The 26,551-nt window shown below is 33.1% G+C and overlaps 2 protein-coding genes and 1 long non-coding RNA gene across 9 annotated transcripts; 1 reads left to right on the top strand and 2 right to left on the bottom strand.

Annotated features, from left to right (window-relative positions):
- Positions 1-6,483: 6,483 nt before the first annotated feature.
- Positions 6,484-16,867, bottom strand: LOC108206945 (histidine-containing phosphotransfer protein 1). The gene is given in 6 exon segments (XM_017377397.2): positions 6,484-6,809; positions 9,077-9,149; positions 10,572-10,643; positions 13,554-13,622; positions 13,713-13,843; positions 13,992-16,867. Coding segments are annotated over 6 exon segments (459 nt in total). The 5' UTR covers positions 14,055-16,867; the 3' UTR covers positions 6,484-6,758.
- Positions 16,868-20,050: 3,183 nt separating this feature from the next.
- On the top strand, positions 20,051-21,690 carry LOC135150166 (uncharacterized). Of its 2 annotated transcripts, none has more exons than XR_010288463.1 (2): positions 20,051-20,163; positions 21,010-21,690. It is a non-coding gene; the product is annotated as an uncharacterized LOC135150166 (long non-coding RNA). The 2 variants fall into 2 exon arrangements; XR_010288462.1 differs by lacking the exon at positions 20,051-20,163 and adding an exon at positions 20,243-20,699.
- Positions 21,691-23,157: 1,467 nt separating this feature from the next.
- On the bottom strand, positions 23,158-26,551 carry LOC108206572 (receptor-like cytosolic serine/threonine-protein kinase RBK2). Of its 6 annotated transcripts, none has more exons than XM_017376913.2 (8): positions 25,524-26,191; positions 25,187-25,438; positions 24,923-25,077; positions 24,671-24,750; positions 24,438-24,573; positions 24,174-24,323; positions 23,851-23,995; positions 23,158-23,487 (listed from the first exon to the last, which is right to left on the bottom strand). In XM_017376913.2, exons 1-7 carry the CDS (start codon positions 25,888-25,890, stop codon positions 23,867-23,869), a joined length of 1,269 nt encoding a protein of 422 aa, XP_017232402.2. In that variant the 5' UTR covers positions 25,891-26,191; the 3' UTR covers positions 23,158-23,487; positions 23,851-23,866. The 6 variants fall into 6 exon arrangements, with proteins under 6 accessions (XP_017232402.2, XP_017232401.1, XP_017232400.1 ...); XM_017376912.2 differs by lacking the exon at positions 23,158-23,487 and adding an exon at positions 26,330-26,551 and having other exon boundaries at positions 23,518-23,995; positions 25,524-25,883; XM_017376911.2 differs by lacking the exon at positions 23,158-23,487 and adding an exon at positions 26,348-26,551 and having other exon boundaries at positions 23,518-23,995; positions 25,524-25,883.

Here is a 26,551-nt window from a genome sequence, read left to right as displayed (position 1 = left end):
TGGACAGGTCGGCGGTTTGGTGCTGGTTTGGGTGAAGGACCACGTGTGGCAAAAGGAAAAAGCTGTGTTCTATTTTTAAATGATGAAAATGTATGAATGAATTTATTTGAGTTTAGAAATTGATTTGATGATTTACCATCATGTTTGATATTGAAAATTTTGTATTCGGATATTTGTTCTCCTCAATAAAATTTCCATTGCTTTCAACGAAGAAATGTTTGGTTAGGATGTGTTGGTAAATGGAAGTGCGGAGACCAGAGAGACTTTAAACAAAATGTATGAAGATTACTTTAGTATATGGACCCGATGTGCAGTAGACAGTAGTACTGTCCTTGCTAAACTAGTTAATTACTGTAGATAATTTAATAATAAATTAAAATAAGTTTTTTAAGTGTGTATTCTTAAACATATATTAACGATTATTTTATAGTAGACAACATATATTAGTTACTCTCTCCGTCCCGATAGATGTGGCATCGAGACTAGGCCTGTAAACGGATCGGATTTGGATTAGATCTAGCTAAATCCATATCCTAATCCATTTAAATTTATCGGATTCGGATCGGATCGGATCGGATCTGGAGTCGGATATTTAATAAATCAATTCATATCCGGTCCACTCGGATCATGGATAATCGGATCGGAGCCCCGATCCACTAAAAATTATGAAATATATTTTTTCACCGTGAACAATGTTTGAACTTCCATACAAAAAAAAGTGATATTTTCTAGCTATATTAGTTCATAAACTTTAGCGTAATAGGTAAAAAAACTAATAAAGCAGTATTTAATAAAAACTTTGTTGGTTGTTCCTATAAAAACTTCAACACAGAATTTATCAAGTAAATAGAAAAATAATAAATAAGTTGCTTAATACTTTTGGAGGAAGCAAATTATGATTTGCTTCTCTATTAATAAGGATTAAAATCAATAAATATGTCTTAAATATGGAACCAGGTGATTGAGAAGGTTTTAAGTGGAAGAGTTAGCTCATGTGTTTATACTCACTCTACATAAAAAAAGAGTGATTATTAGATTAACCGGATAACAAGAGTGAGAGTCATGTCAAGAATTAGGAGCGGCTGATCGATTATAAGAAAATATGATTTAGGGTTTTGTCTTGTATCTTTAGAAATTTTTATTTTGTATGTAATATATTAATAATAATATATTATATTATAATACAATATAATATAAAATATATAATATAGTTAAGCATGAATCGGATCGTTAACAGATCGGATTTGACCATATCCATATCCATTCTTTATCGGACCGGATTATTATCGGATCGGATTATTAGCAGATCGGATTTTTTTAATAAGGATCCATATCCATTTATTTAACCACGGATCGGGTCGGGTCGGATCGGATATCCGATCCATTTACAGGCCTAATCGAGACTAAGAAAAATTTGTAAAAATCTTCACTATCTATACACCTGATTTAAAAATGTGCGATAAAAATCAAAATGTCAAATAAACAAAACAGCTACTAATGACAATCAGTAGTAAACTAATACTCCATCTGTCTCTTAATACTTTTCATGTTTGTATTTTTCACGTTTTCCAACATACACTTTTCGTTGTTAATATCTTAAATTTCGTATTAGCATTAAATATAAAATTTCACTGTATTAAAGTACTCGCAGATATGAATCCAACAAGACACTTACGATTATATTTTATTTTATAGATTAGATGTAAATTACTCCCTCTGTTTCATATTACATATCCACTATTGATAACAAAAAAATGTTTCAAATTATTTGTCTATTGCAACTTTCAATGGAGTGTAGTCAATATTTGTATTTTTAATATGAGTTTTATACCACATCTTACTAAATTATATTTCCTAAATCAAATATATGCCACATATTATACTTGGTCAATGCAATAAATACAACAATAAATGAAAGATTTCTATAAAAGTTAGTTTTTCTTAATATGCGTAATTTGTTCAAAAGTGGACATGTATTATGAAACGGAAGGAGTAATAATTTGTCTTGTGTTATGAACAGTGCAACATCACAAACACGAAAAAAATAAAGAAACGGAGGGAATAATTAAACAGAGGATGAAGTAGGGGTCAAGTAATAAAGTTGACCAGCAACAGCAATTCGTGAAGAAAATAGAGCGGAGAGAGACAGGTGAGTGAAAATGGTAGAGTTTGTGCTCACTGTCCACTGCAGGTGGCGTGAAGTCAATTGATTCTCAGACTTCCTTTTACTTTCTTTCTGCCCACTTCGTATGGACACACACTAACACAGGCTTGAATTATGTTCGGTGTAAGCGGGTCGTAGCACTCAGGTTTATGCCACTCCAACCCTCGAACAAATTACGAACACATGAAAATAATGGTGATGTTTGTCCAGGGCTTTTAAGTCTGGCTTTCGCACTTATAAGCTTAGTCTAACGGCCTCAATATCTCGACACTCATCCGTTTAACCATCTCAAATTATGGAACACAATAAATAATTCGAAAGTCCTACTAACCTCGAATAATAAGTAAAATTAAAGTAAAAAATCCGAAAAAATAGTGAGCAGCGAGATCAGGCAGATATCGAATGACTCTAATAAGAATTGATGTATACCTGAAAAAATCAATAGTGTGTGCAAATGTATGGTAAGAGTGATAATTACTCATTCCGTAAGCTCTGCATTTATGTACTTAAAAAGATGTTCATTATGTGTCCTGAGTATCAGACTTGAATTGTTTTAAAAAATTGAGATTGTTTGTCAATCGCGATCAGAACAGATAACACCAACGTTATTTATGTGTTACACCGAAGAAGGAAGGAAAGAGGGGTCAAAAGACGGTGAAAAACAAAAAATTCAATAAGAGCGAGCTAAGTAGACAGCTAATACTGACAACACGCTCTGTTGCTGACTAATGTTTCATATGGAATTGCCCAGCAACGTAAAGGTTGTTTATGCAAAAAACAGGCATTTATTTCACTCCTACAAATTATGTCTGCGACTCACACGGCTACTTCGTCCATCCTCTTAGGTTTACTTAAATCTTTATAAAAATAATATAAATTATGTTTTATACATAATTTAAAATTCGTATAAAATAATATTAAAAAAAAAACTGCAATATAATGAGAAGGACAGGGGAGTATGCATGCTATATATTTTACATTCTTATTCATCCTTTGATTCATACATTCTTTGATCTATTAAATTCATTTATCTTATATTTTCAATTGTTAGTTGAGTGTCGAATAACAAATTTCTTCATGCAAATAATTTTCTAACAAATTAACCAGCTCTGATCTGCCCGTCAGAAGATCTATTTATTAATTAAAATTTCAATTTCAATAATTTATGTGTACTATAGAATTATTCATAAATATGTCAAAATATATTATTTACAACCCACTTATTGTGTCTTGCCCCTTTCATAAAGATGCAAATAGCAGTTGTAATTTATAAACAAAGATATCTTCAAAAGCTTGGTGTTAGACAAATAGCAGCAGAGAATAGGGAATGTGTAAATAACCAAATAAAAATATAATATCATATTTCATTAGAGAAGAGAGTCTTGTTGAGCTGAGGTGCAGAGTCACTTTCATCCAGCTGCTAAAATGTCTTTTAAGGAAAAAGGCTGCAGGCCAGCCTATTGTTCTTTTCGTGCACTATATTCATCTGCCTGTACAACTCTTCCTTTCAATTCTATATACTATATGTACGTAGCCTCATTGAATTGCATTAAATCAAGTAAATGTGGCAACTTAATGGATATATTTACATCACTCTTTTCATACTTGTGTTTCATGACATGAAACAGATCAGAAGGGTCCTCCTCTGGTCTCTGGGTAGTAAACTAGTAATAAGTTCATAAGTTCACATTACTACCATGAGTGAGTAGTTCTGCATCAACTAGAGCCCCGTTTGGCTAAGCTTATGACTTATAATTTAATGTAGCTTATGACTTAACGAGATAAGTTGACAGCTTGAAATGTTTGTTTGGATAATTTTAACTTATGAATCACTTATGAGTTATTAAAAATATAATAATAAAAATAAAAGTGATTTATAAGTAACTTATGATTTAAGAGTAAATTTTATCAAAAAAAAAAAGTTCAAAAAAGTTTAACCACCGAAAAAAGTACCTGAAACTAACTTCTGGCTTTAAGCCAGTTTCTGACTTATTTCCGACTTTAAGCTGGCTTTTGACTTATTATACAAACAGACATTTTTCAGCTTAAAGTCGGAGATGGCTTAAAGTCCGGCCTCCGGGCTTTAAGCCCAGGCAAACACCCTCTATGACTGAAAGAACCCAGGCTCAGACACTAAAGATGTGCGCAGAGTCGATCATACATCGATTCCGCATTCAAATCCTACCAAATATTACCAGTCTGTTTTAAAGAACACGGATGATATAAGTTTTGCATTCATATCAACCAACAATCTGAGTTTATGCTTACTGAAAGAGTAAAACTGACACCATAGGCTGCGGTCCAGCAGGTATAATGTCCTGGAGCCGAGAGGTAAGTGCAAATGATTTCTTCACAGCCGATACTCATGGCATTCAGATAACGTCACATGAGAGGACAAATGGCATTTAACATTCAGCAATGAAACTTTAAAGCAGAATGAAAGTGTAGCAGGTTGACATTAAACACCAACTAAGATCTTGTTACATGGGAGACGATGATGAGATCTACTATTCAGTAGGACAGTCACGGAACTTTAAAACAGAATAGATTATGCCTACTCTGACCAAACATCACAACGTTAATTATGTAGACTTACTAGAATATGAAATCACAGTTTTTTGGACTGTAGACCAGGGAAGGAGAATTACAATCCCATTGTATGACAGACTGACTGATACACCAGACTAAAAGACATACATACCAGAACACACAGCAAACATCTTAAACTAAGAACACAGAACACCGTCATAACTGAGATATTATTATGCTACAAACAATGAGTCTATAACATAGAACACATTTGCAAAATTCATCTCCACAGTCAACAAGTTTATCAGCGGCATCAACAAAGATATTGTGATTAACGTGGCGCTCTATTATGACGTTCACGTTAAGACTATTTTGTTACTCTTCACGTGTGGTGCCTGATTCGTGTTTTAGTTTATTTCCTTTCCAATAATCTCCACAATTCATAGATCTAAAACAACCTAATCACCATAATTTGGAGCTAGTGTTGGCTTATCTTGACTAGGCCCCATTCCACACAATCTACATATCTAAAATAAACTAATTACCAAAATGCACCATCAAATTTCCGGCAAGTTGGCATCCTGTACAAGAAAAGTTAGTCCAGACAATTTTTGACTTCTTCACGGTTAACACTTAACACACATTGCACATCCATAATGCAAATTATCAAAAAATAATATGCAAAATGAAATATATACTGTGGGAAGTTTTTATAAATGAGAGATGATAATAATGATATATACCATTTTGCAATGAAACTTTAAAGCCAAATAAGAGTATGCCCCTGTCAAATCTTACACCAGGTAAGGTTTTGTAAATGAGAGGTGACAGATGATGTCTACCATGCAGCAATGAAACTTTAAAGCAGAATAAAAGTATACCAGGCTGGCACTAAACACCAAGTGAGATCTTGTTACATGGGAGATGATGATGACATCTACCATTTAGTAAGACAGTAAAAGACCTTTAAAACATGAGAAATTATGCACACTCCAATTAAACATCATGTAAATTTATTGAAAATGAAGAGACCTGCTAAATCATGCATACGAATTTTTAGATATTAGTGGTCCAGGTAATGGGAGGAAATAATAAAAGTAAGGTCTACGACTCTGCGCGAATCTAACACCAGATAAGATTTTATAAATAGGATGTCATTAAACCCAAGTAAGATTTCATTACGTGGAAGATAATAATGGCATCTACCGTTCAGTAAGACAGTCACGAAACTTTAAAGCAGAATAGATTACGCCTACTCTGACCAAACATCACGAACCTTGACTTAAAATGTAGAGACCTACTAAAATATGAAATAACAATTTTTTAGATTGTAGTAGAGGGAAGAGGAAAATCAGAGATTTAGAATCCTATTGCATGACTTTGATGAAACCACTGGAAGACTTGCAGACCAAAAACACAAAGCAACCAAACTTAAGCTAAGAAAATAGAACACGGGTGCTTACAACACTGTCATAACTAAGAGATTATGCTACAAACAACAAGTACATATAATATAGAGCGCAATAGGAAAATTCATCTCCCCAGTCAACAAGTTTATACGCTGCAAAACCTCCTTTTTCTGTAATAACATAGCCAACCAGATAATTTGCACGCCATTTCAACTGTTTTCTTTTCAAAACAACAGAAATTTTGAAGATGCCTGACCTTGATCAATATGTCTATACACCCCAATCAAGCCAACACAGATTTTTTCCACCCAAGAATTCAATCCAGTGACAGGTAATGCATTTTTTAACATATATCAAACCACACAAAGAAAAAATCAGACATTCACATGACAATAGTCATAACTATTTTATGTCGGTAATTGTAAGCCAATCATTATGACGAAAGGCGCCAAAGAGGTTGGGATGTATCATGAAACAGCAAAGATCTATCCATCCACCTAATTTATGTCATCTCAAACTTGAGTTTTGACTCTACATCTAACATAATCTCCAACACACAAAGAAAGCAAAATGTTTTAAAGCAAGTGCTCACATAAACTTTGACAACTGAAATTTTACATTAGCTTTCTTTCCTGATGACAATATAACCACCCCATCTATCCCATAATCGGAATTGCTCCACCAGCAGCTACAATCTGTTGCTCCAGCTGTATATTAAAGGTAGAAATTTTGGTTAAAAGTCAGAAGCAGAAAAGGACAACAGAAATAAAGAAATAACTCTGGAGTGCGAACACTGAGGATGCTAGAAATGTTGCATTCTACAAAACTTAGTTACAAGCATACTGGAAGATTCATAAACTTTTAAAACCCAACTTGAAATACTATCAGAGAACTAAATTAATGTAATTCCTTTTAATTCTAGTACTTACGATATAAAGCAATAATAAGCACAAAAGAATTATGCTCATCAACTGATCTATAATTTTGAAACAGTGAAGTGATGTATACAAGTACTTTGGAAAGAAAAAAATAAGTGTTAGAATTTAGAAATTAGTTCAGAGAACTCTGGAATATATTGTGAACATTACAACTCATGTATGTGTGTAGGTTCATCCATCCAGCATTCATGTCCTACATCTAGTGTATGCATCTAGAGTCATCTCACATATTTGCATATATCTTGATCTGTATGGCCTTTTAACTACGTTACTCGGACCTTTCAAAATTCATCCCATACCGGTGTCGACACGACACGGACGTGGGTATATGATCTGTGACTGATTTGTTTGGATTGAAACCGGACACTTAGCTGTCAGCCTAGTGTGTGTGTGTGTGTGTAAATGGTAAATTGGCAAGCTGTAATCCAAGCACAGTTCATTTTCATACTATATTATTTCTCTGCAGAAGCTTGTGATCATATAAGAAGTTGAGGTAAATGGAAGCTTTAGAAAAGATGACATATGTATATAGGCTTTAAAGAATAACAGATGAAAGTGGGGGTGCAAATTGCGAGGAGAAGATGTAAAGTTGTGATATTTAACTTTTGGGTAATTTGAATGCTAAAACTTGCAACAGTGGTGTGCTGGTTCCATAGCCCACCAAGAAAAATGAACTTTCTGTCATCATCCCATGACACGAGGTTGATTAAAGTACCCACTTCCTGTTGAAAAAGCTCCAAATTCAGCAAAGACTTTTTGCATTAGAAAAGCATTAGCAAAGCTTTTCTAAAGGAAGGACATCTGCTTAGATTAAATTTTGCAAAAAGTCTTTGCTATATTTGGAGATTCTTCAGTCGGAAGTGGGTATTTTAATCAACCTTGTGTCATGGAAGGGAAGGGAGGATGACTGAAAGTTCAGTTTCTTAGTGTGATGACCATGGAACCAGCACACCACCGTTCTAAGCTTTAGCATGCAAATTACTTGAACAACCAGCTTCTTTTTCATGTACCAAAAGCAAAAAAATTGGAGTACTTATTCGCTGATTCAAATGGCGAAGAGAATAGGTTGGCAACATCAAGAACTAAAGACTTAGTTTTTGTGTATAATAATCTCCGGGTGCTATCACGCAAGAAGATGAATATTTTAACGCACCTTCAAAATATTGGAGATATTTGTAAGTCTCTTTCAAGTTGTGTATGTATAATCTTGATATATTTTATTTTTTGGAGTCATCAAATATTTCGTTATTATCATTTTTAGGTGGAGACAACTTTGATCCCGATGGGCATATTAGAGAATTTTCCCAGCTATCGCTCGATGAACCAGAATTCAAAGCCATGATAAAAAAGTGGAGGATGACATCAAACTTAATTGAAGATTAGGCTGTTCTGTCTTGCTTTCATGTTCTATCTTTTGCTTTCATAACTATCAGTACTATAATGCAAGTTTTTTATGAAACTATTATGCTTTTCAACAGTTTAAGTACGGAATTCTGATTTTTGAGAAATACTTTTATTGATGGCTTATTAATTGAAGATATTTTGATTTAGTTTTGTTCGTCTTAAGTTTATGATTGGAGTAGTTGATTTTCATGAGAGATGCATATTATTTAAATTATATGACAAAAATTACAAATATTAACAATGTGCTAAATTTACATGTTGAATCCCTGTGTCCTATATTCATAGTGTCATACCCTAGTCCCCATAACTGTGTCCAAATTCAAATCTACATCCAAGGATCTTAAATCTTTAGAAATTAGGAACCCGACACTTGGATCTACACCCGTGTCCGACACCACCCATACCCGAGTCTGGGTAACTCAGCTTTCTAATATAGACCACAAGACCAGAACCAATATTATATAAAAGATCATAACTTTTCCATATTGAAAGCCCTTCAACACTTCTTTACTTGTTTAAACCTTTTATATACGGCTGCTTGTATAATAGTAAAGATGTGAAGAATCACAAAAGTGAAATAATGAACCTGAAGGGTAATAAGAGAAACATTTCTCATTCTCATGTACACTCACCCTGAACAATGTCTGAAGCTTGTTCTTGACAAGGTAGTATTCGTCTTTCACCTGCTGGAGGCATCTCAAGCACCTGCATCAGACAACTTTTAGCCATCTACGCATCTCAATAACAAAATATGCAAGAACTAGTGACAATAGGAAGACTTAAAGATGACATCAGGGGCGACCTAGAATTCAAAACAAAATGCTTACTTTCCATCATCCGTTCCCCTCATTTTAATACAAGGATCACAACTTTTGATATTTTCACATTTACTTGGACAAAATGGAAGTAATATTTCAAAATCAAAAGATATAGAAATCAAACTTAACCAACTTCATCATAAATAATGTGGAATTTGAAAAATATAAAAATTTCGGTGTATACTAGTATTCCAAAATCCTTATGGAAGTTAATTAGAGCGCACAACTACACAAGTCTACCACTACAACAAGCTCCTCATCTTCAATATTATTTGGCTAAAACATCAATAACAATAAGAGAGTGTTGTTTACTTCCAATCACTTTTGGATGTTCCATGATATAGACTTACTGAAAAACAAGTGAAGAAGTTATATGTATTATTAATTAGTTTGAAATTATTTAATGGAGAGATAAATAATGTATTTATCTATGTGTGTTATATGTGGAGTTAACAGTTTATTAGATATAGAGTCTATTCATAATAAAGCCCAATTGAATACGAGCCTTACTCCACTAGGTTATATTTAAGGTAATTCTATCATCTATATAATGGATGTGATTCCCCACATATTATTTTAGACTTGATTATTGAGATTTTTTAAAATTTGAATAAGATCTGATAGAATGTGATCCATAGTTTTTTACCCTTCTGCGGTTGGGATACCCTTGGGATAGTGGGTGTTCTGCGGATCATCCACCCAACTTTCAACCTTTTTTTTAAATCACATATATAATCATTTCTTAAAGCTGTCCCTCATATTCATTTGTTGATTGACGTTTTTTATGAATATTTTCTTGGAAAGTCTTGAATATTATTGTTCAAAGCATTGAAATTCAAGGTAGAAATACACCTAAGGGTTTAATTTGGCTATATTTGCTTCAGTTAGCATAAAATGACAAATTTCAGCAGGAGAACTGAAATACAACCTACCCACTGTTAGTATGGCACTTCCAAACAAAGAAAATTAGATTTATATATATTAAATTTGTGTGTGCATTTTTATGTCAGTGACCATATAAATAACATATAATTAAGAAAATTGTTGATTGTTAATCTTGGAAAGAAGATGGTAAGAGTACTAGGGATTTTCTTGAAACATTATAGGAAAAAGCGCCCCATTTGGTATGTGTAATATTTCCTGAATGACAGTTAACAAAACTAAACTTCCCGTAGCAGCAAACACTTCTGTGCCAGTTTGTTGGACAAAACTCTATACATAGGTTCAGAAAAGTTTTCTGCAGCACTAACGAGTTTGTATATATTGACACAAGAAAACCAATATGTTATGAATGAAATGAACGACTCACCCTTCCAAGTTCTTGGCATCATAACAAGTTCTGAAAGAAACACATATGTTCCTCACTCTTTAAGCACCTATGCTGTTATTCAGAAACAATACGATTAGCAAAAACCTTGAAAAGACAAAGCAACCAATAATTTTGACAATATAATCACCATATATATAGAGTTTTTTTGGTCAATCTGACTGCTAAGATAGTCTTCTTAATCAAACAAACATGCACAATCTTCGCTACAAGTGCCTTCCCAGCGAACTCGATAGTTTGTAGCCAAGACAATAATTAGGAAGTTGTATACTTAATTATGACAAGAATGTTTTTACAGGAATGCAGATGCATGGACAATAACACCATTATATCTTCAAGCAGACAAATTTTTTGTCTATAGTATCAAACAATGACTATATACGAAACAACAAGAATGTTTTATGAGACAAACCAAGAGAGAAATAGAGTCCCACAATAGATAAAGTCTCCACATCAATTCAATTTTAAATAGACTCCTACTGATCTACAGAGAAAGCATTAGAATCAATATAACAAATTATACAGAATTTTCTCAACAGGAGCCTCCTCGTTGATGCCTCCAGTTGTTTATATATGTTTGATACTTTTAAATCATAAGGAATTTAATTAAAATTGTAGCGGTTTTTTGGTAATTGATCCCACATGTTTATCATATGTCTTATGCTGGAGATAGCAGCTGTTGACTGTCCCACATATACACACGAGTTTTCTGAATACACAGATCCTATCTAAAAACAGGACTACAGGAGCATACAAAAGTGTTAAGGGCAGAAATCTCTCTGATCTCCAAAACAATGAGAAAAAATTATTTGCAATTTTGTTGACAAAAGGTCGGCAGATTACCTTCCTATGGTAATTTACTTTCCTAAATATATAATTTATATGGCGAACAAGATATTGAAATATTAATTAGGAGAATTTAGGAATCTCATTTATATTTATCCAATGTGTTTTATCCATTGTCGACCAGTGTTATTAAAAGCACGCATTGCTTCTGTGAAGATGGATCATTTTTAAAGGAAACATGTAACAAAACCCCCTACCACACTTATAGCAGCCGACACAGATATATACAAACCAGATATACATACAAGAACGAGATATACCACGAGAGAAAAAGATTAAACTCATCTTCTAATATGATTCATGCATATATATACACATATCTTGTATTTACTGATTTATGTACATATATAATTCTTGTATATACAAAGACGGTTTGAGGATGATGATGAAGAAGAAGACTGTTGAGGATCCAAATCATATTAGTGAAGCAAATGATTTGTGAACCTTGATGACGAAGAGGAAGAAGAATAGTGGACTAACTTTGCATTTTTTGGCTACTTTTGACTTTAACCTGTTCTACTTAGAATCTATATGATGATGAATTTGGTTGCTTTATTAATTAAATGTCTTCTTAGCTGAGCACGATTGGATAGCCCAGGTGGTGGGTCTATCCTCTGTTGTCCCGGGAGACCCGGGTTCGACTCTGGCTCACCCGAAAAGTATTGGAACAGATACTAATTTGTAAGGCATATAAGCCTGCATTGTCAAAAAAAAATGTCTTCTTAGCTATAAATTAACAATATTATACATTATATAGCATTAATATATGTATATTTATTTGTCTTTGATCAACCCGCATATTTTGCGTTGCGCTTACGCTCCAGGTGCCTCCTTAGCGCTTCCGGTGCGCATAATGTGTTTGTTGTCGCCACATAGAGTAAAATCTGCAGCAGCACGCAACATGGGCTGTTGACGATTCCAGACACAAAGATGGGGTGGAGCACAAAACATAAACTGAAATAAAACCTTGACCGATTGAATTGACCCATTAAAACTGGTCAAAACAGTTTGGTGACTGGTTTAACTTGGCTTCTTTTGACTTTTTACGAGCCTGCCCCACACCAAACTGAAGTTTAAAATACCAATATAATAATTTATTATTTGATCCCTGTTAAATTGTTAGCCAAATTCCCTTTTTCTGACATCAATTTCACACTTTCTCGCAGTCTATTGTACTTAAAAAAAATGGCTTATAGAGAACTTAGATCTGGCTCCCATACCATTACTCCCCCACCCTCACTCTTCTTCATCCTTTACTCTAACCTCTCACTTTATCCAACTTGGCACACTCCTTATTAACTAATCCTTTCCTTTTACGCCTTTTTTTTAAAATCTCTGTAGGGCTTGGTTGTGGCCTCCATAAAAGCAGAGAGGAATGAGCAATGATGATTTGGGTGGTTAGTTAGAAAACTAAGAAATAAATGATTCAAGTTTTGCGGCATCTATATAGGGCAACTGCATGAATTTTTTGAACCATAGAATGTTTCGGCTTTTATTACGCAGTGTGAAGGTGATGATGTAGATGAGATTAATATTTCTTTAATATTGCACATACTTTTCTAATATTTATAATTGTGGAGGTCAGGAATTGTTTTAAACAGGATGTACGAATCGTACCAATTGTTGAGTTGTTCACTTAATTGGTACACCAATACACTTCCGATCAGTTTTGGTTGTGCAAACGTCATGCTCTATCACATCGAGATGTCGATTGTTCTTATATTTCCAAACCAATTGACCTTTAGTAAGATCCAAACCACCCAGGTGCTCTTCCACACATACACAGTGGTAAAACCAGAATTTTTAAATGGTCCAAGGCTCAAATATTTTCTATGCATGTTCAATATATATCACTAATTTTTAAACTTCAGCTGGGCTAAAAAAACTACTAGATTTCAGAGGTCAAACATGAAAGCAAAAGGATAAAGTTAATAAACCAAACAAACACATAAACACATGAAAATCAAATTAGACAAGCTTCCAGTGATCTAGTATCTAACATATCTTACAAATTTCACTGCATACACCATCAACCACACATCAGAGTATATTAATTGTACCTATAAATCAAGGTCTGGTAATTGAAATTTCTCACATGTTAATAAGAAATGATGGTACCTGGAGCTACTACCCTTGAATTGGTGAACACAGGCATCAACTTTCTGATAATCCACATGCTGCTGGTCCCTGTCTAATCCAAGAACCCATGAGTAAAATTCACACTATATACCACAAATCCAAACTACTTATCATTCGATAATATAAACACACACTGACAGAGCAATGGCCAAGTTGTGCAAAAGCTTCTCTGAATCTTCAAAGAAAAGAGTAACAACTTCATTCACAAAATCAGGGTTCCTCTCATCCTGAAGCTTCTGAATCTGCAGGAACTGATCATCCAAAAGCCCCTAAATTTACATCAAGAAAAAAACAACCCATTACTAAAAATCCAAAAGGGTGTCCTAATCGAGTGAAATTCAGAACACCCACATCAAGATTAAACTCAGATCAATGGTTTCAGTTCTGAGGGTCAAAAGGGTGATTAAGAAAACTGACCTCACGATAAAGAGAAGACAAGAAATCGACATACTGTCGCTGCAACTGATTGACAATATCCATGGGGGTTTTCAACAAGTCAGAAAGACAGAGTCTTTACACTCAATTTGTTGCTTTCAGTGGGGAATGCCTGAATTGTACTTGTCCATACGCTGATTGATTTACATATATTCTTCGCTCAAATGAAAAGTGCTTTATGTTTTGTTTATTATACTCCCCCTTCCCATTTTATGTGACCTCATTTCCTTTTTGGATGTACCCAAAAAAATAACCTATAATACTTATTATTTTTGCACACTAATTTTCACTATTACACCCACTACTTCTATATTTTATACTCTTTTTTTATTAAATAAACACTATTACACCCACTACTTTCCTCCATTATCTCAAATCTATTATTAAATATTGATAAGTCCCACCACTTTACCCACTTTTCAACTACATTTACTACTTTTTTCTTAATCTCCGTGAAAGTCAAACCAGCTCAAATAAAATGGACTCACATAAAATGGGACGGAAGGAGTACTATGTTGTTTTTATTATTCCTTTTGAAACTTATTATAGTAATGTTTATAATTTATTAATTATTAGTGAATTGTTTTGTTTTTTAACGTTTCAGCTTTGCATTTTTCTAGGGTGGTGTGCCCGTGTTTTTTTCATGCCTTATTTAAAAGGCAAAATTAGAGACCGACCTATATTTCTTCAACTATTGAAAAAAACGCGCTTCGCGCGAGAGAAAAATTATAAAATATAAAATATTTTAAAAAATTTGTATGATTTATAATTTTCAAGACTTCTTATTTTGTTTTTTTACTAAAATATAAGAAAGTTAACTACCAAAAGTCCTGCATTAAATTTTTTATTTTAATAATTGAGCTACATGAAATTCTTCATTTATGTTTTCTTTTTGAAATTTAACTCAAACTTTTAATTGTAAGAAATTAACCATTATCCGACAAATATTGATTTGATTTAGAATTAAGATACTGTGAATATTTATAACATATTTTTTTGGGGAAGAAAATCATAGAAAAAGGTATTTTATTCTCATTCTTCTCATTCTAGTAGGATCATCCCTGATTTAATTGGTAAATGTACAATAGAAATACAAGCTCATGTGGAGTCAGCTAAAAGAGGGGCAATTCTGAAATCAAGCTTTGGTTATCAACCTCAGAAAAGAACCATTTCAGTTTCAGGTTGGTAAGATGAGAAATGGCCGCAGGAATCTTAACTTCATGAAACTATTAAAATATTAATGGAAAAGAAGAAAAGTTAAAATATTTCTAATAGAAAAGAGATCAATATAATATGTGGATAAAACTTAAGAAAACACTAAACAATACCTATAAGTTTGATATACTATATAGCAAATCACTTTTCAAAATAGATACAATGATGGTTAAGTTAACTTAATTCCAACTTAGGTTTCTTATATTTTTATTAGCTGTATCTAAGTACTTCCAGACAGATTGAACTATAATATCATGTATCTATAAAGCTTCTGCTGAATGCATGGCGAGAGCTTTATAGTTTTGTGCTTGGTTCTCTTGTTCTTCCGATCTATACCGACGGCTTAATTAATTTGCTACTGGATTTAACTAAAATGTGTATCAATTGGATACCAAGCACAACTTTTATATCTACAAAGAGAAATGGCTACAGCCTTTAAAAGGTTTTCAAAATGTCTATAGCTTATGCATCTTGCCAAGTAGACCTGTTTTTACATCATATGTAGTAAAACAAAGGTATGAGATGATAACAGCATTACTAACCACTAAGAAAAGCTTGGTGAGTAACAGATTGATTTCTGCGAATACAAGATTGCACAAAGTCACGAACTATGGGAAGTAATTGGATGATATGGGTGAGATCAAATTATTCATATCCATTAAAAATGATCTCCATAAGCATCCCACCAGAAGAAAATGTTGAGGTGATGAGAATGACATGCAGATAGGTGGGAGTAGTGCTGGATAATAAACATCCCATAGCCCCGCCTAAGAAAACATACCAAGGCCATCTCGGAATAGCAGATTATTTGCACTTGCCCTCAACGTATTAGTGATTCTAGGAGATGTCTCGCATACAAACCCTACAAGCTACAAACAAAACTTTAAAGTGAACTCTGTCAGGAAGCTTTGGAGCTCCAGATAATGTTACTAATGTTTATTGAAGTTAATTTTCTTGAAACAATAATGTTCATATGTAAGAAAAAATAATAAATGGCTAAACCAAGTTGCAGGAGACTATAAGGCATTTAAATTATAATTACGACACCTGAGCAATGTTCAGGCTACATCATTTTAGTGGTTGAGAAAGGAGGGGATGCAAACTGGATTAAACTCTAAAAATGCAGAGACAAAACTACTTCACCAACTCTATCAACCATATTAGAGGAGTTTAAAATTAAAGCTCTGCTATTGCTCATTGAGGCAGATAGATCATGTTCTTATCGCTGCATCAGCTTCTGGCAATGAATATGGAATTCGAAAATAGATGACTTATTTATATGTCACCTCTTTAATCTCTTAAAAATTATACTCAAGTTAACTGTAAAATTTCAGGATTTGTTTACAACAGTGAGTCTGATTTCGTCTCATAGACAAGTATTAGGACATTGCCTCTTCTTTCTGGAGTACAAATTTTTGAGATTGCAGGACATGCTTAAGATGATCAGTAAGACAAAAAGTTGCTCCAGAAGAGCTTATAGCTTTCATCTTGCAATAGGATAAACATAAAGATGATCTTACCTGGAATTTCCATCTTGCATAGCATTATCAGCTCCATATGAACCATCACTACACTGAATCATATTTAAAAAAACATTCACAAAATTTTGTAAGCTTTCAGATTTTTTTACAATATTACACATGTAGTAATGTTTATATGCAACAATGATAAGAAGATACCTTTGTGGATCCATTTGATACAGCCTAGGAAGCATGAGTGCGGGTGCGGATACGGGAGTGCGCGGTGCGGGGATACGGGAATTCGGCAAATCTAAAAATATGGGGATTCGAGTGCGGGGGGATTCGGCAAATATTGATATATTAAAATTATATATTATGCATGTATTTCAAGAATTACATATATATTTAAACCAAATAATCAAATAAATAAGCTCGATATCCTTAACACTTTTATAATATAATCATTTAATAACACAGTTATTACACTATAAGGTAGTTAAGTGATAAAATATTTAACTGATCACATAATTAATCATTAACAAGAATCCCCGAGTATCGAAGAATCCCCGAGAATCGAGTGCGCAGTGCGGCGGGTGAGTGAAGTATCCCTGCTTTCTAGGATACAGCACAGTCTTAATCTGAGCAAACTCTTGCTCTAACGAAACGAATCTCTTAAGAACTTCAGGTGTGGCAACAAATTTCACAAACCTGATCCACAAAAAAGTGAGAATGAATTTGAAAGATCACGTCAATAAAACTGAAAAAATACAATAAAATGTCATAAAACAGATAAAAAATATAATAAATATCATCTCCAAAAGGAGCCTGTCTATGATAAGCACTACTATCTCCGGAAAGACAAACCGAAGCCTGAGCAGACACAAGCAATTTACACCTGCAATAAGCTACAAAACAGAGCTACAAATTAAAGACACGAAACAAAAAGTGGATACAACTCTACATATATAAAGCAAATCCACAACATATAGATACATGTAAGCAATAAAAAAGGAGAGAGCTTGATAATCTGCAAAATTAAGAGCTGGAATACTTACCCTGCGGCGGGGAGCAACAATCATGGCCGAGTGAGTTCAGCTTGCTGACTCAAAGCACTGTACAAACGGAAGATCATCATTGCAATCCCAGCTCCCAAATTCTAGAACATGGAGAACAAATATGCAAAGAAATTAATCTATACATTTTAATTGCTTGTTTGGGGACTTGAAGTCCATCTGGAAATTGAATTTCATGTTCCCAATCACAAAAAGAACAGAGAGGGGGACGGAGAGATGGTATATAGAATCGCAGAGAAAGAGAGCAACCAACCTGAAGAATAGCCCGGGAGACATGAAAAGCAAAAGGACACGCGAAATGGAAGATAAAAAATTAGTAACCGGTAGTAATTAATTAATAAGCTTCAGAAATAGAGAACTAAAATAGACACTAAAAAAAGAGAAAACAGAGGAGTGCTAGAAAAACAGGAATTCTCAAAGGAGGATTTTGGGAGATGCCACGTCATCTCATGGAGAACCTCCTTTATATAAATATAAAGATAAAGATTAAACTGAATTCTGATGTCACACACATTTAAGTATTTTGATTAATTGGCTGCAATTATTTATATCAAGATTTTTTTTTTCTGAATATGATATATCCGGCCTGTGCTTTATAAATTGCTTCAGCACAAATTAAGAAACGATCTCACCACAAAATTTTTATTCATAAAAATATTAATAGAAAAATAGTTTTTAATATTTGATCAATCGATCCAAAGATGCGTTAAAATCAAAATATTGTATAAAAAATATTAGAATTTTGATACGTGAATTGTAACAACCCACTATTATGATAAAGCTAAACAATTAATTAAGTGATTATGTGTTGATGTTTAGTGCACTAATCGATCTGGTTCACAAAGATTAACACTGAAATTGAAATTTGTACCATCTTCAATAAAAAATCTTGATCAGTCAGCTTCGGGTTAGAAATGCTCCAAATTACGAATAGTCGGAATGTCGATACTGGAATCCACAAGCACTTGATACCGAATCGATAGACGATTTCTATTCCCTGAAACAACTTGTACTTTATTTTTTACAAAAGCTTAAACATTTCAATGATTTTCAGTGATCCTGTAATTACTTTAGTTTACTTAATCGTCTATCTGCATCTACCGGTTTTTCAATCTGTCAATTTTTGTATCATGCTTATATATTGTATTTTGTCTTTTTACTATGTCGAGTTATCATTATTACATTCTAAGTTATATTATGTCTTACGGTTCTCTTTGGTCTTACTATGGTTGTTGTCTTTTTCCCACAGATGGTTATATATATTATCAAACAAAAACTAGATTGTCTTCTGTTGTCGTAGATTATGAGCGTTAAGCTTTTATGTCTTCTCTCGTGTCTTGAGAACTAGGATAGTTCTTATGAGATGTCCATATATCTTCGCGATTATAAAAAATCAAGTTAAAAAACATAATTTTTGTAGGAAGGGTTTGACCTTTTGTATAGAAATGTTTTCTGGTCTTAGAGATAGAATATGTATAGGCCTAATGATTATCCAAAAGTATTTGTGATCATTCAAATTTCAAAGTGATAGGTTTTAGATCCTTCTTTGAGTTTGAAGTTTTATAAATCCTAGAATGAGTCACCCAAAAAATTGGGTCTTGGACGTTGACAATCCAAGGTGCTCCTTGTTGAAAGCCCACAACAATTCTATTAAACTTCTATTTATAAATATATAAATTGAAACTTCTTTTTCTCATATTAAACTTTAATAAAAATAATAATGTTAATAATATTATCTAAAGATATGTGTTCTCTGGTTGGGATTAGGGGTGGCAATATTGGACCCGACCTGACAACCCGACACGAATTTGACCCGTAAAATACGAATTCAGGTTCGGGTCGAATTCGGGTTGACCCAAAATCAACCCAGAATAATGGGTCATTTTCCGGTTGAATTCGGGTTACCCGAAATTGACCCGAAATTACCCGAAGATTATTATATAATATAAATATTGTATATATTTATATTATTTAGATTATTTTTATAATATTTATTAGTTAAATTTAATAAAAAATTATTTAATTTAATAAATATTAATTTATTTGAATTAAAATAATATTTATTTATTATTTAAAAAATATATATATTAATAAATATTAAATTTTCGGGTCGGGTTCGGGTTACCCGCGAGTAGTGCGGGTCGGGTTCGGGTTGGGTATTCTGACCCATTAAAATTTCGGGTCGGGTTCGGGTTGGGTAAAATTTTTGAACCGCGACTGTCAACCCGGCCCAAAACCCGAAATTGCCGGCCCTAGTTGGGATGTGTATATAAGCAAAAGTAAGTTTGTCACTCAAATTTTCTTCTTAAACTCGAGATGATTATTTCTGGAGTCAGCATAAATGATATGAGAGATACTAATGATGATGAATCAAATGATGAAGATGATTTTAAACTCAATCATCAGGTTTATATATTACAATCATTTATATATTCGTTTAACTGCTTAGATCTTTTACTTCCTCTATACTGATGAAATCTCTTTTAATTATTTATTGAGGATCAATTTAATATTGTTAGATCTATCATTATTTTTAAATAATTTTCAATGTTATATAACTTTTTCATTTGTTTAAAAGATATCTTAGTATAATTAGATTTTAATTAGATCTACGATTATTAGATCTACAAATTTTCTAGTACGTCTAAAATATGTTGCTTACTTTCTCTAGATGTTTACGGTGATTAAATTACCTTAAAGTTATTCCAATTGAATTTGTAGATTTCATTAGAGTGCATTTATTTTATATAATTAATTTCTTAAAGTTATGTCATCAAATTCGATATGTTTCAAGAAAGATCTATATTCTTGTGCACGAAACAAAAACTTGTATAAGTTTCTTTTATTATAATATATTTGAATTGATTTTGTTATTGATCTATATTATTTCATTGCAGTACACTTCGTGGTGAGGTTGTTCTTGGTATATTATAAAAGCACAAGTAAGTTTGTCACTCAAATTTTCTTATAGTCTTGTGAATTCAAACTATTTGGTGTGCACAGTGTAGAATTTAACAATAATTATGTCTTTTTATATTTTTACTTATAACTTCCAAAAAATATAACTATAAAAGATAAAAATATATAAAAGAGATTAAAGGAAGATAAGAAATATATATATATAACTATCGATCATAGTGTTTTAATAACTCTCTCATTTATGAATTTATGCAATATATAACTCATTTTAATATGAGTTCTTTATTATAGAATATGTCTTATTTTTCATGATTCTATGACGCATGTTGCTAGGGAACTTGGCCTGGGTCTACTTGCAACAAGATAAATACTCATTAGCAGAGGAGCTTTATAGGTATGTCAGTTATATAGTCAAATTTGTATGCATTATTCTGTGTAATTATGAGTCAAATGTAAGTCATCATTTTTTCATGAATTATACATTGATACATAAAAACCTTGTTATTTGAGCAAGATAAGAATTTATTTTTTTTTGAATTTGGATATTAGATTGATGTACGTGTAAGAACATGAAGACGGAAGTCAAATCTCTGTTTAAGCGTGCAACATCATGTGAAAATGGTTTGATGGAAGAGAAACATGCCAAGTCATTTGAATGTGCATCTAAGCTACTGGTTGAATTAGAATCATATAGTTCCGAGGAAACCAGAAAATCATTATCATCATCTATGAGAAGAGACACCGAAGAACACCTCAATAAAGGTCATAATTGAGATTTTTTAGTCAGAAATTGGCATATAGTAATAGCCAAACAACATCGTCAATGGATGCTACGAAGAGATTTCTTTGCACTTGGAGTGACAACATTATCAAAATATATTCGAAGCATAGGAAGAAGAAAATATAAATCACTATTTCAAATGATGATAGCTACCTTGAACATATACCCATGTAAGATGATTTATGGTATGTTCTGAATGTTAGTGTTTGTACTGAAGTTAAAATTTCCAATCATTTGTAAAGTGCTTAATTTTTTTAAAAGTTATATTGAAATGATAGTGACAAGAATAAAATCTATATTTCAAGCCCAATAAATGCAATCTTAGTAAAAAAAAAAACTCATATATATATATATATATATATATATATATATATACACTAAAATTTAAGAAGTTGAGTGGTAATATATTGACAAACTCACATCACAAATTTTATAAGTTAGGCCTAAACTTAAAATAGTTTATATAATTTTTGCAGTATTACATATATTTGAAAGAAAACCATCCAAATTTGGTTAAAAAAGTATAAAATATTCATATTAAGAGCATATGTACAAAATACAAATATATTTTTTCTAAGAGCACAAAGAATTTCCTTAAATATGAATAACAACAAAATATGCCGCATTTATATAAAACAAAGCACAAATATATTTTTATGATACATTGAGGTCTCTATTAATCTTTTTAATTTCTTTTAGGATTCTGTGCAAGTGCTTCCTACTCCCTCCGTCCCGGCCAATAGTATACATTGGGGGACGAGGACGCGACACAGATTTTAATGCTTCATCAAAGTATATTTCTGCAACTTATTTTTAAGATATTTATTTTAAATATAAAAATATAACATTTATATTTTTATAAAAAAAAAAGAAAATTTTAAAAAATAAGTTATAGAACTAGCTTAAAATGCGTGTCGAGGAGCGAAAAAAATCGTATACAATTAGACAAAGAGAGTATTCTTTTAGTTTGCCATTGTCCGTTACTTCGTCTTCTGTAGCCCCTCAAAATTTCCAACGAATTTAGTATTTTCAACTTACTATGAGTTTCTTATGCCATGCTCCCTCCGTCCCAGCCATTTGTATACAAATGGTTGGGACACGGAGACCAAGGATTTGGGTAAAATATGAGTAAAGTTGGATGAAAAGTGGGTATAATGGTGGGACCCGTTTATATTTAATACTCCCTCCGTTTCAAATTACATGTCCACTTTCAAAAAATCACATAGTTTAAGAAAAGTGGATTTTAAGAAAAAAGAGGGGTAATAAGTCATTAATTGAACCTAATATGTGGTATAGGGTTGATCTTGGAAATATAAATTTGAAATATGTGGAGGAGAGTTGATTTTGGAAATATAAATTTACATTGAAAATTGAAGTGAACAAGTATTTTGAAACAAAACTTTTTTTCTAAAGTGGACATGTATTTTGAAACGGAGGGAGTAATAGATTTGAGTTAGTGGAGGGAAGTAGTGGGTGTAATAGTGTTTATATTATTATAAAATAGAGATAGTGGAAAAAAGTAGTGGGTATAATGATGTTTTATATTATAAAAAGTTGCTATTTTGGGAATGTATACAATTGGTGGTACGTCCCAAAAAGGAAACTGTATACAATTCATTGGGAAAGAGGGAGTACTATAAATTTTGGTATATAACTTTTTTTAAATGATGATGTAAAAAGTAAAAGTGCATGTCCTACTTTACAAAGCAGAGTTGCTGCGCCTGAAGGTCTTCCTTCAGGAGTCAAGGTACACAAAATAACCTGTCTAGAAAGTACTGAAATATTTGACCGTTGAGTAAAAAGTTCGAAACCACAAGGAATATGACAAAATGACTGTCGGTTGGTCCCCTTTGTTTTTTGAAATGTTGGAGATGAACAGCATAGTGAAATGCATTTTGGAGATTCACAGTGATGTCTGGCATTGATACATGTGTGGCAACACTTTGCTGCCTGCCGCCTCAAACATCAGATGCATTGTGCGAGGCTCGAACTCTCGATCTCTTGTTGCCAACATAAATGTATATTCAGAACTAGAAATGTACAACACTGTGAATGAGTACTGAATCACAAATTTACTCTGACTGGTTACATAAAAGAAAATCAGGATCATTCTCATCGAGTGACTGATAGTGTGCATACTTAACTAAACAGAATCTGATCTAGTAGTGAAATATTTACATATTGAAGATAGCATTGACTCTACCAGAAACAAAAATAAATTATTTCTTTTTAGTTTCCGACTTGATTAGCATAATCTGCAGGGAGCACAAATACGGTCCACTGATTTAGACTGCTATCAGGGGACTAAACTAAGAGATATAAATATTTGCTAAGTGGTCTAAAACTATATTTTACACTAGCCATTTTTTTGTAAGGCGTCTGTTTCGGCTTACTAGGAATATACGAGTCCTAGACTCTGTTCAAATGATGATCCTCTGCATCAAAAAGCTCCTCGTAATACCTCCTCCAATAAGATGCCTTTCTACATCTTTTCACCATCTCCAAGCTCCTGTGATCACCTTTTAAAATCTGTAGAACCTGCAAGAAGAAACAATATTTGTTTTATGATATTTTGATAATTGAATTTAAATTCATATGTGCCGTTAAGTTTGGTATCAGAAACTTAATCATTGTCCAATAAGGTCTAAAAGGCACTTGGCTTGTCAATTTTTAGTGGCATATACTAACGGTTTGATTTTTAGCCATCATTACATGCCTGATTCATTCGAGGTCGTCGGATAGATGACTGTTGCACACAGAGAAAAGCAGATAAAACCATAAGGTTCATCTGTAGGGAGTTGTAGTCATCGAGGAGTAAAGGATCGACAAGCTCTCTGATGTTATTTTTCTTGAGCAAAGGCTTCGCCTGTAATGAGCATATTTAATCTCAGTAGACATTCAGGATAACTATCGTCTATCTATAAGTATTTATTAGTAAAAGAATTCCTCTGAGGTCAAGTAAAGAGTGGATTGCACATACCCACATTACAAGGCTTTGTTGTGAGTAATCCAGAGCTCGACGTCCACTTATAAGTTCCAATAGCAGCACTCCAAAGGCGAACACATCAGTTTTCTCATCTACTATGCCATGCATCAAGAACTCTGGAGCAAGATAGCTGTCAAAACCATATATACCACATTTGATAATGATTAACAAAGTACAACTTCAAAACGATAACCATCCAATAACAAAAACAAGACTGATCAACGAACCCAAATGTGCCTTCAAATGATGACACGGTGTGGTGAGTCCAGTGCTCCGGGAGCCATTTTGCAAGCCCAAAGTCACAAATCTGGATACAAAATAGATATTTTTTGATGCACAATCTCAATAAACTCAATCAAAGAGCCGGACTTGGGTAATTAGTACAAATGCAAAGAAAAACAATGCAGAATTTGAATGTAAATACCCGAACTTTACATCTAAAACATAAAACAAAAGATTACTTTCATCGAGGGAGGTACCTGAGGCTCAAAGTCGTTTGTAAGTAATATATTTGCAGCCTTTATATCTCTGTGAATAATTCTTCTTTGACCACCTTCATGAAGATATACAAGGCCTTCGGCTGTTCCCGTAGCAACCTTATATCTGATACTCCATTCCAGTTTTGTATTTGAAGCTGTGAATGGTTTATAGCAATATCATTCTTGAATTCAGGACACGAAAAGGCCATTTCTGAAATTCAAAAGAAATTGATTCCCTAAATACTTAGGATAGAAGATGCTAACCATGAAGTAGTGATGCCAAACTACCATGAGCAGAAAGCTCTAGAACAAGGTACATGCCTCCCTCAACCCCGTAACCAATCAACTTGGCGGTATTAGGATGGTTAACATGAGCCATGATTCCAAGCTCTGCTAGGAAGTCCCCTATCCTCTCCTCAGGCGACCCTTTCACCAGTTTTTTAACTGCAACAGGCTGGCCATTTCGCAAGCATCCTTTATAAACCTCAGCATAGCCTCCCTTTCCAATAAGATTTTCTGTAGCCCCACAAATCAAGTCAAATTCATAAAAATCAAAAATTTATGCACACCCACAATCTAGAGTCACATGAACATTACTAACCATGGGAAAAATTGTTGGTAGCAGATTGGAGTTGCAAAAGGGTGAAATTCTTCCAATGAGGCTTAAAATAATTCAAATCAGAATCCGCGTGAGGACTGGCTATTTCTCTCATGCTGCTGCTAAATCTTTTAGAAAGATTAAGAGGATGCAAGGTGCCTAAATGCCTTCTTGACTTGGATTTCAGTAACTGCACAAAACCAGCCCACCTAGAAGGAGGTTTCGACAACTGTTGGTCCTCAACACAAGTGCCGTCTTTCGTAGACACACTATCGGATTCTAAGCTATTCAAGTAGTCCTCTAGCACTCCAGTAGGTGAGTATGCATCTTCTTTTTCCTTCTCCATACCCAAACTTAATTTATCTACCATTCACAACAGACATATTTCAGCACAATTATCATACAATTTGTCACATATGTTGAATAGATGTTGAAATTTAGCTTAAATTTAAAACAGAAAGAACATAAACAATCAGTCTAGCTAAGCCTCTAATTCAACAAAAAACATTAATTTCTTGAACATGGTACTAACATATCCCACTCTCTTGTCTTGACAAGCCTCAAGAAAATCGAAAGATACCATCAAAAAATATACAATTCATCAGCAAATCAAAGTTGGTAAAACCATGCAAGAGAATCTTGAAAGACAAACAAAAACAATAATATATTCAGATATTTACATACTAGATTTTTACTTGCTCAAGTTATATGCAGACAAGTAAACAACATACTTACATGAACTGATACAAATACAACATATGAATAAACATAAAAAAAAACAGAAGTGAAAGATGGGTAAGATGGCAAACCATTATTATAATTATTACCAATAATTATTGAAGATGATTCAGGAGAAACAGAAAGAGATGAGAGAGAAGAGAAGGGAATGATTTAATGTAAGAGTTAAGAAAGAGGAGTTAGAGAAATGAAGAGGTGGGAGATGTATGTATCATGTGTGTGTGTATGTAGTAGTATGTCTTAAGTTAACAGATAAAACTTGGATGTGTTTGTCACTTCTCTGCTTCACATAC

Source organism: Daucus carota, chromosome 2 (assembly GCF_001625215.2).
Source record: "Daucus carota subsp. sativus chromosome 2, DH1 v3.0, whole genome shotgun sequence".
NCBI lineage: Eukaryota > Viridiplantae > Streptophyta > Magnoliopsida > Apiales > Apiaceae > Daucus > Daucus carota.
The sequence above is the reverse complement of the archived record's forward strand: the minus strand, read 5'-3'. Positions and strand labels throughout refer to the sequence as shown.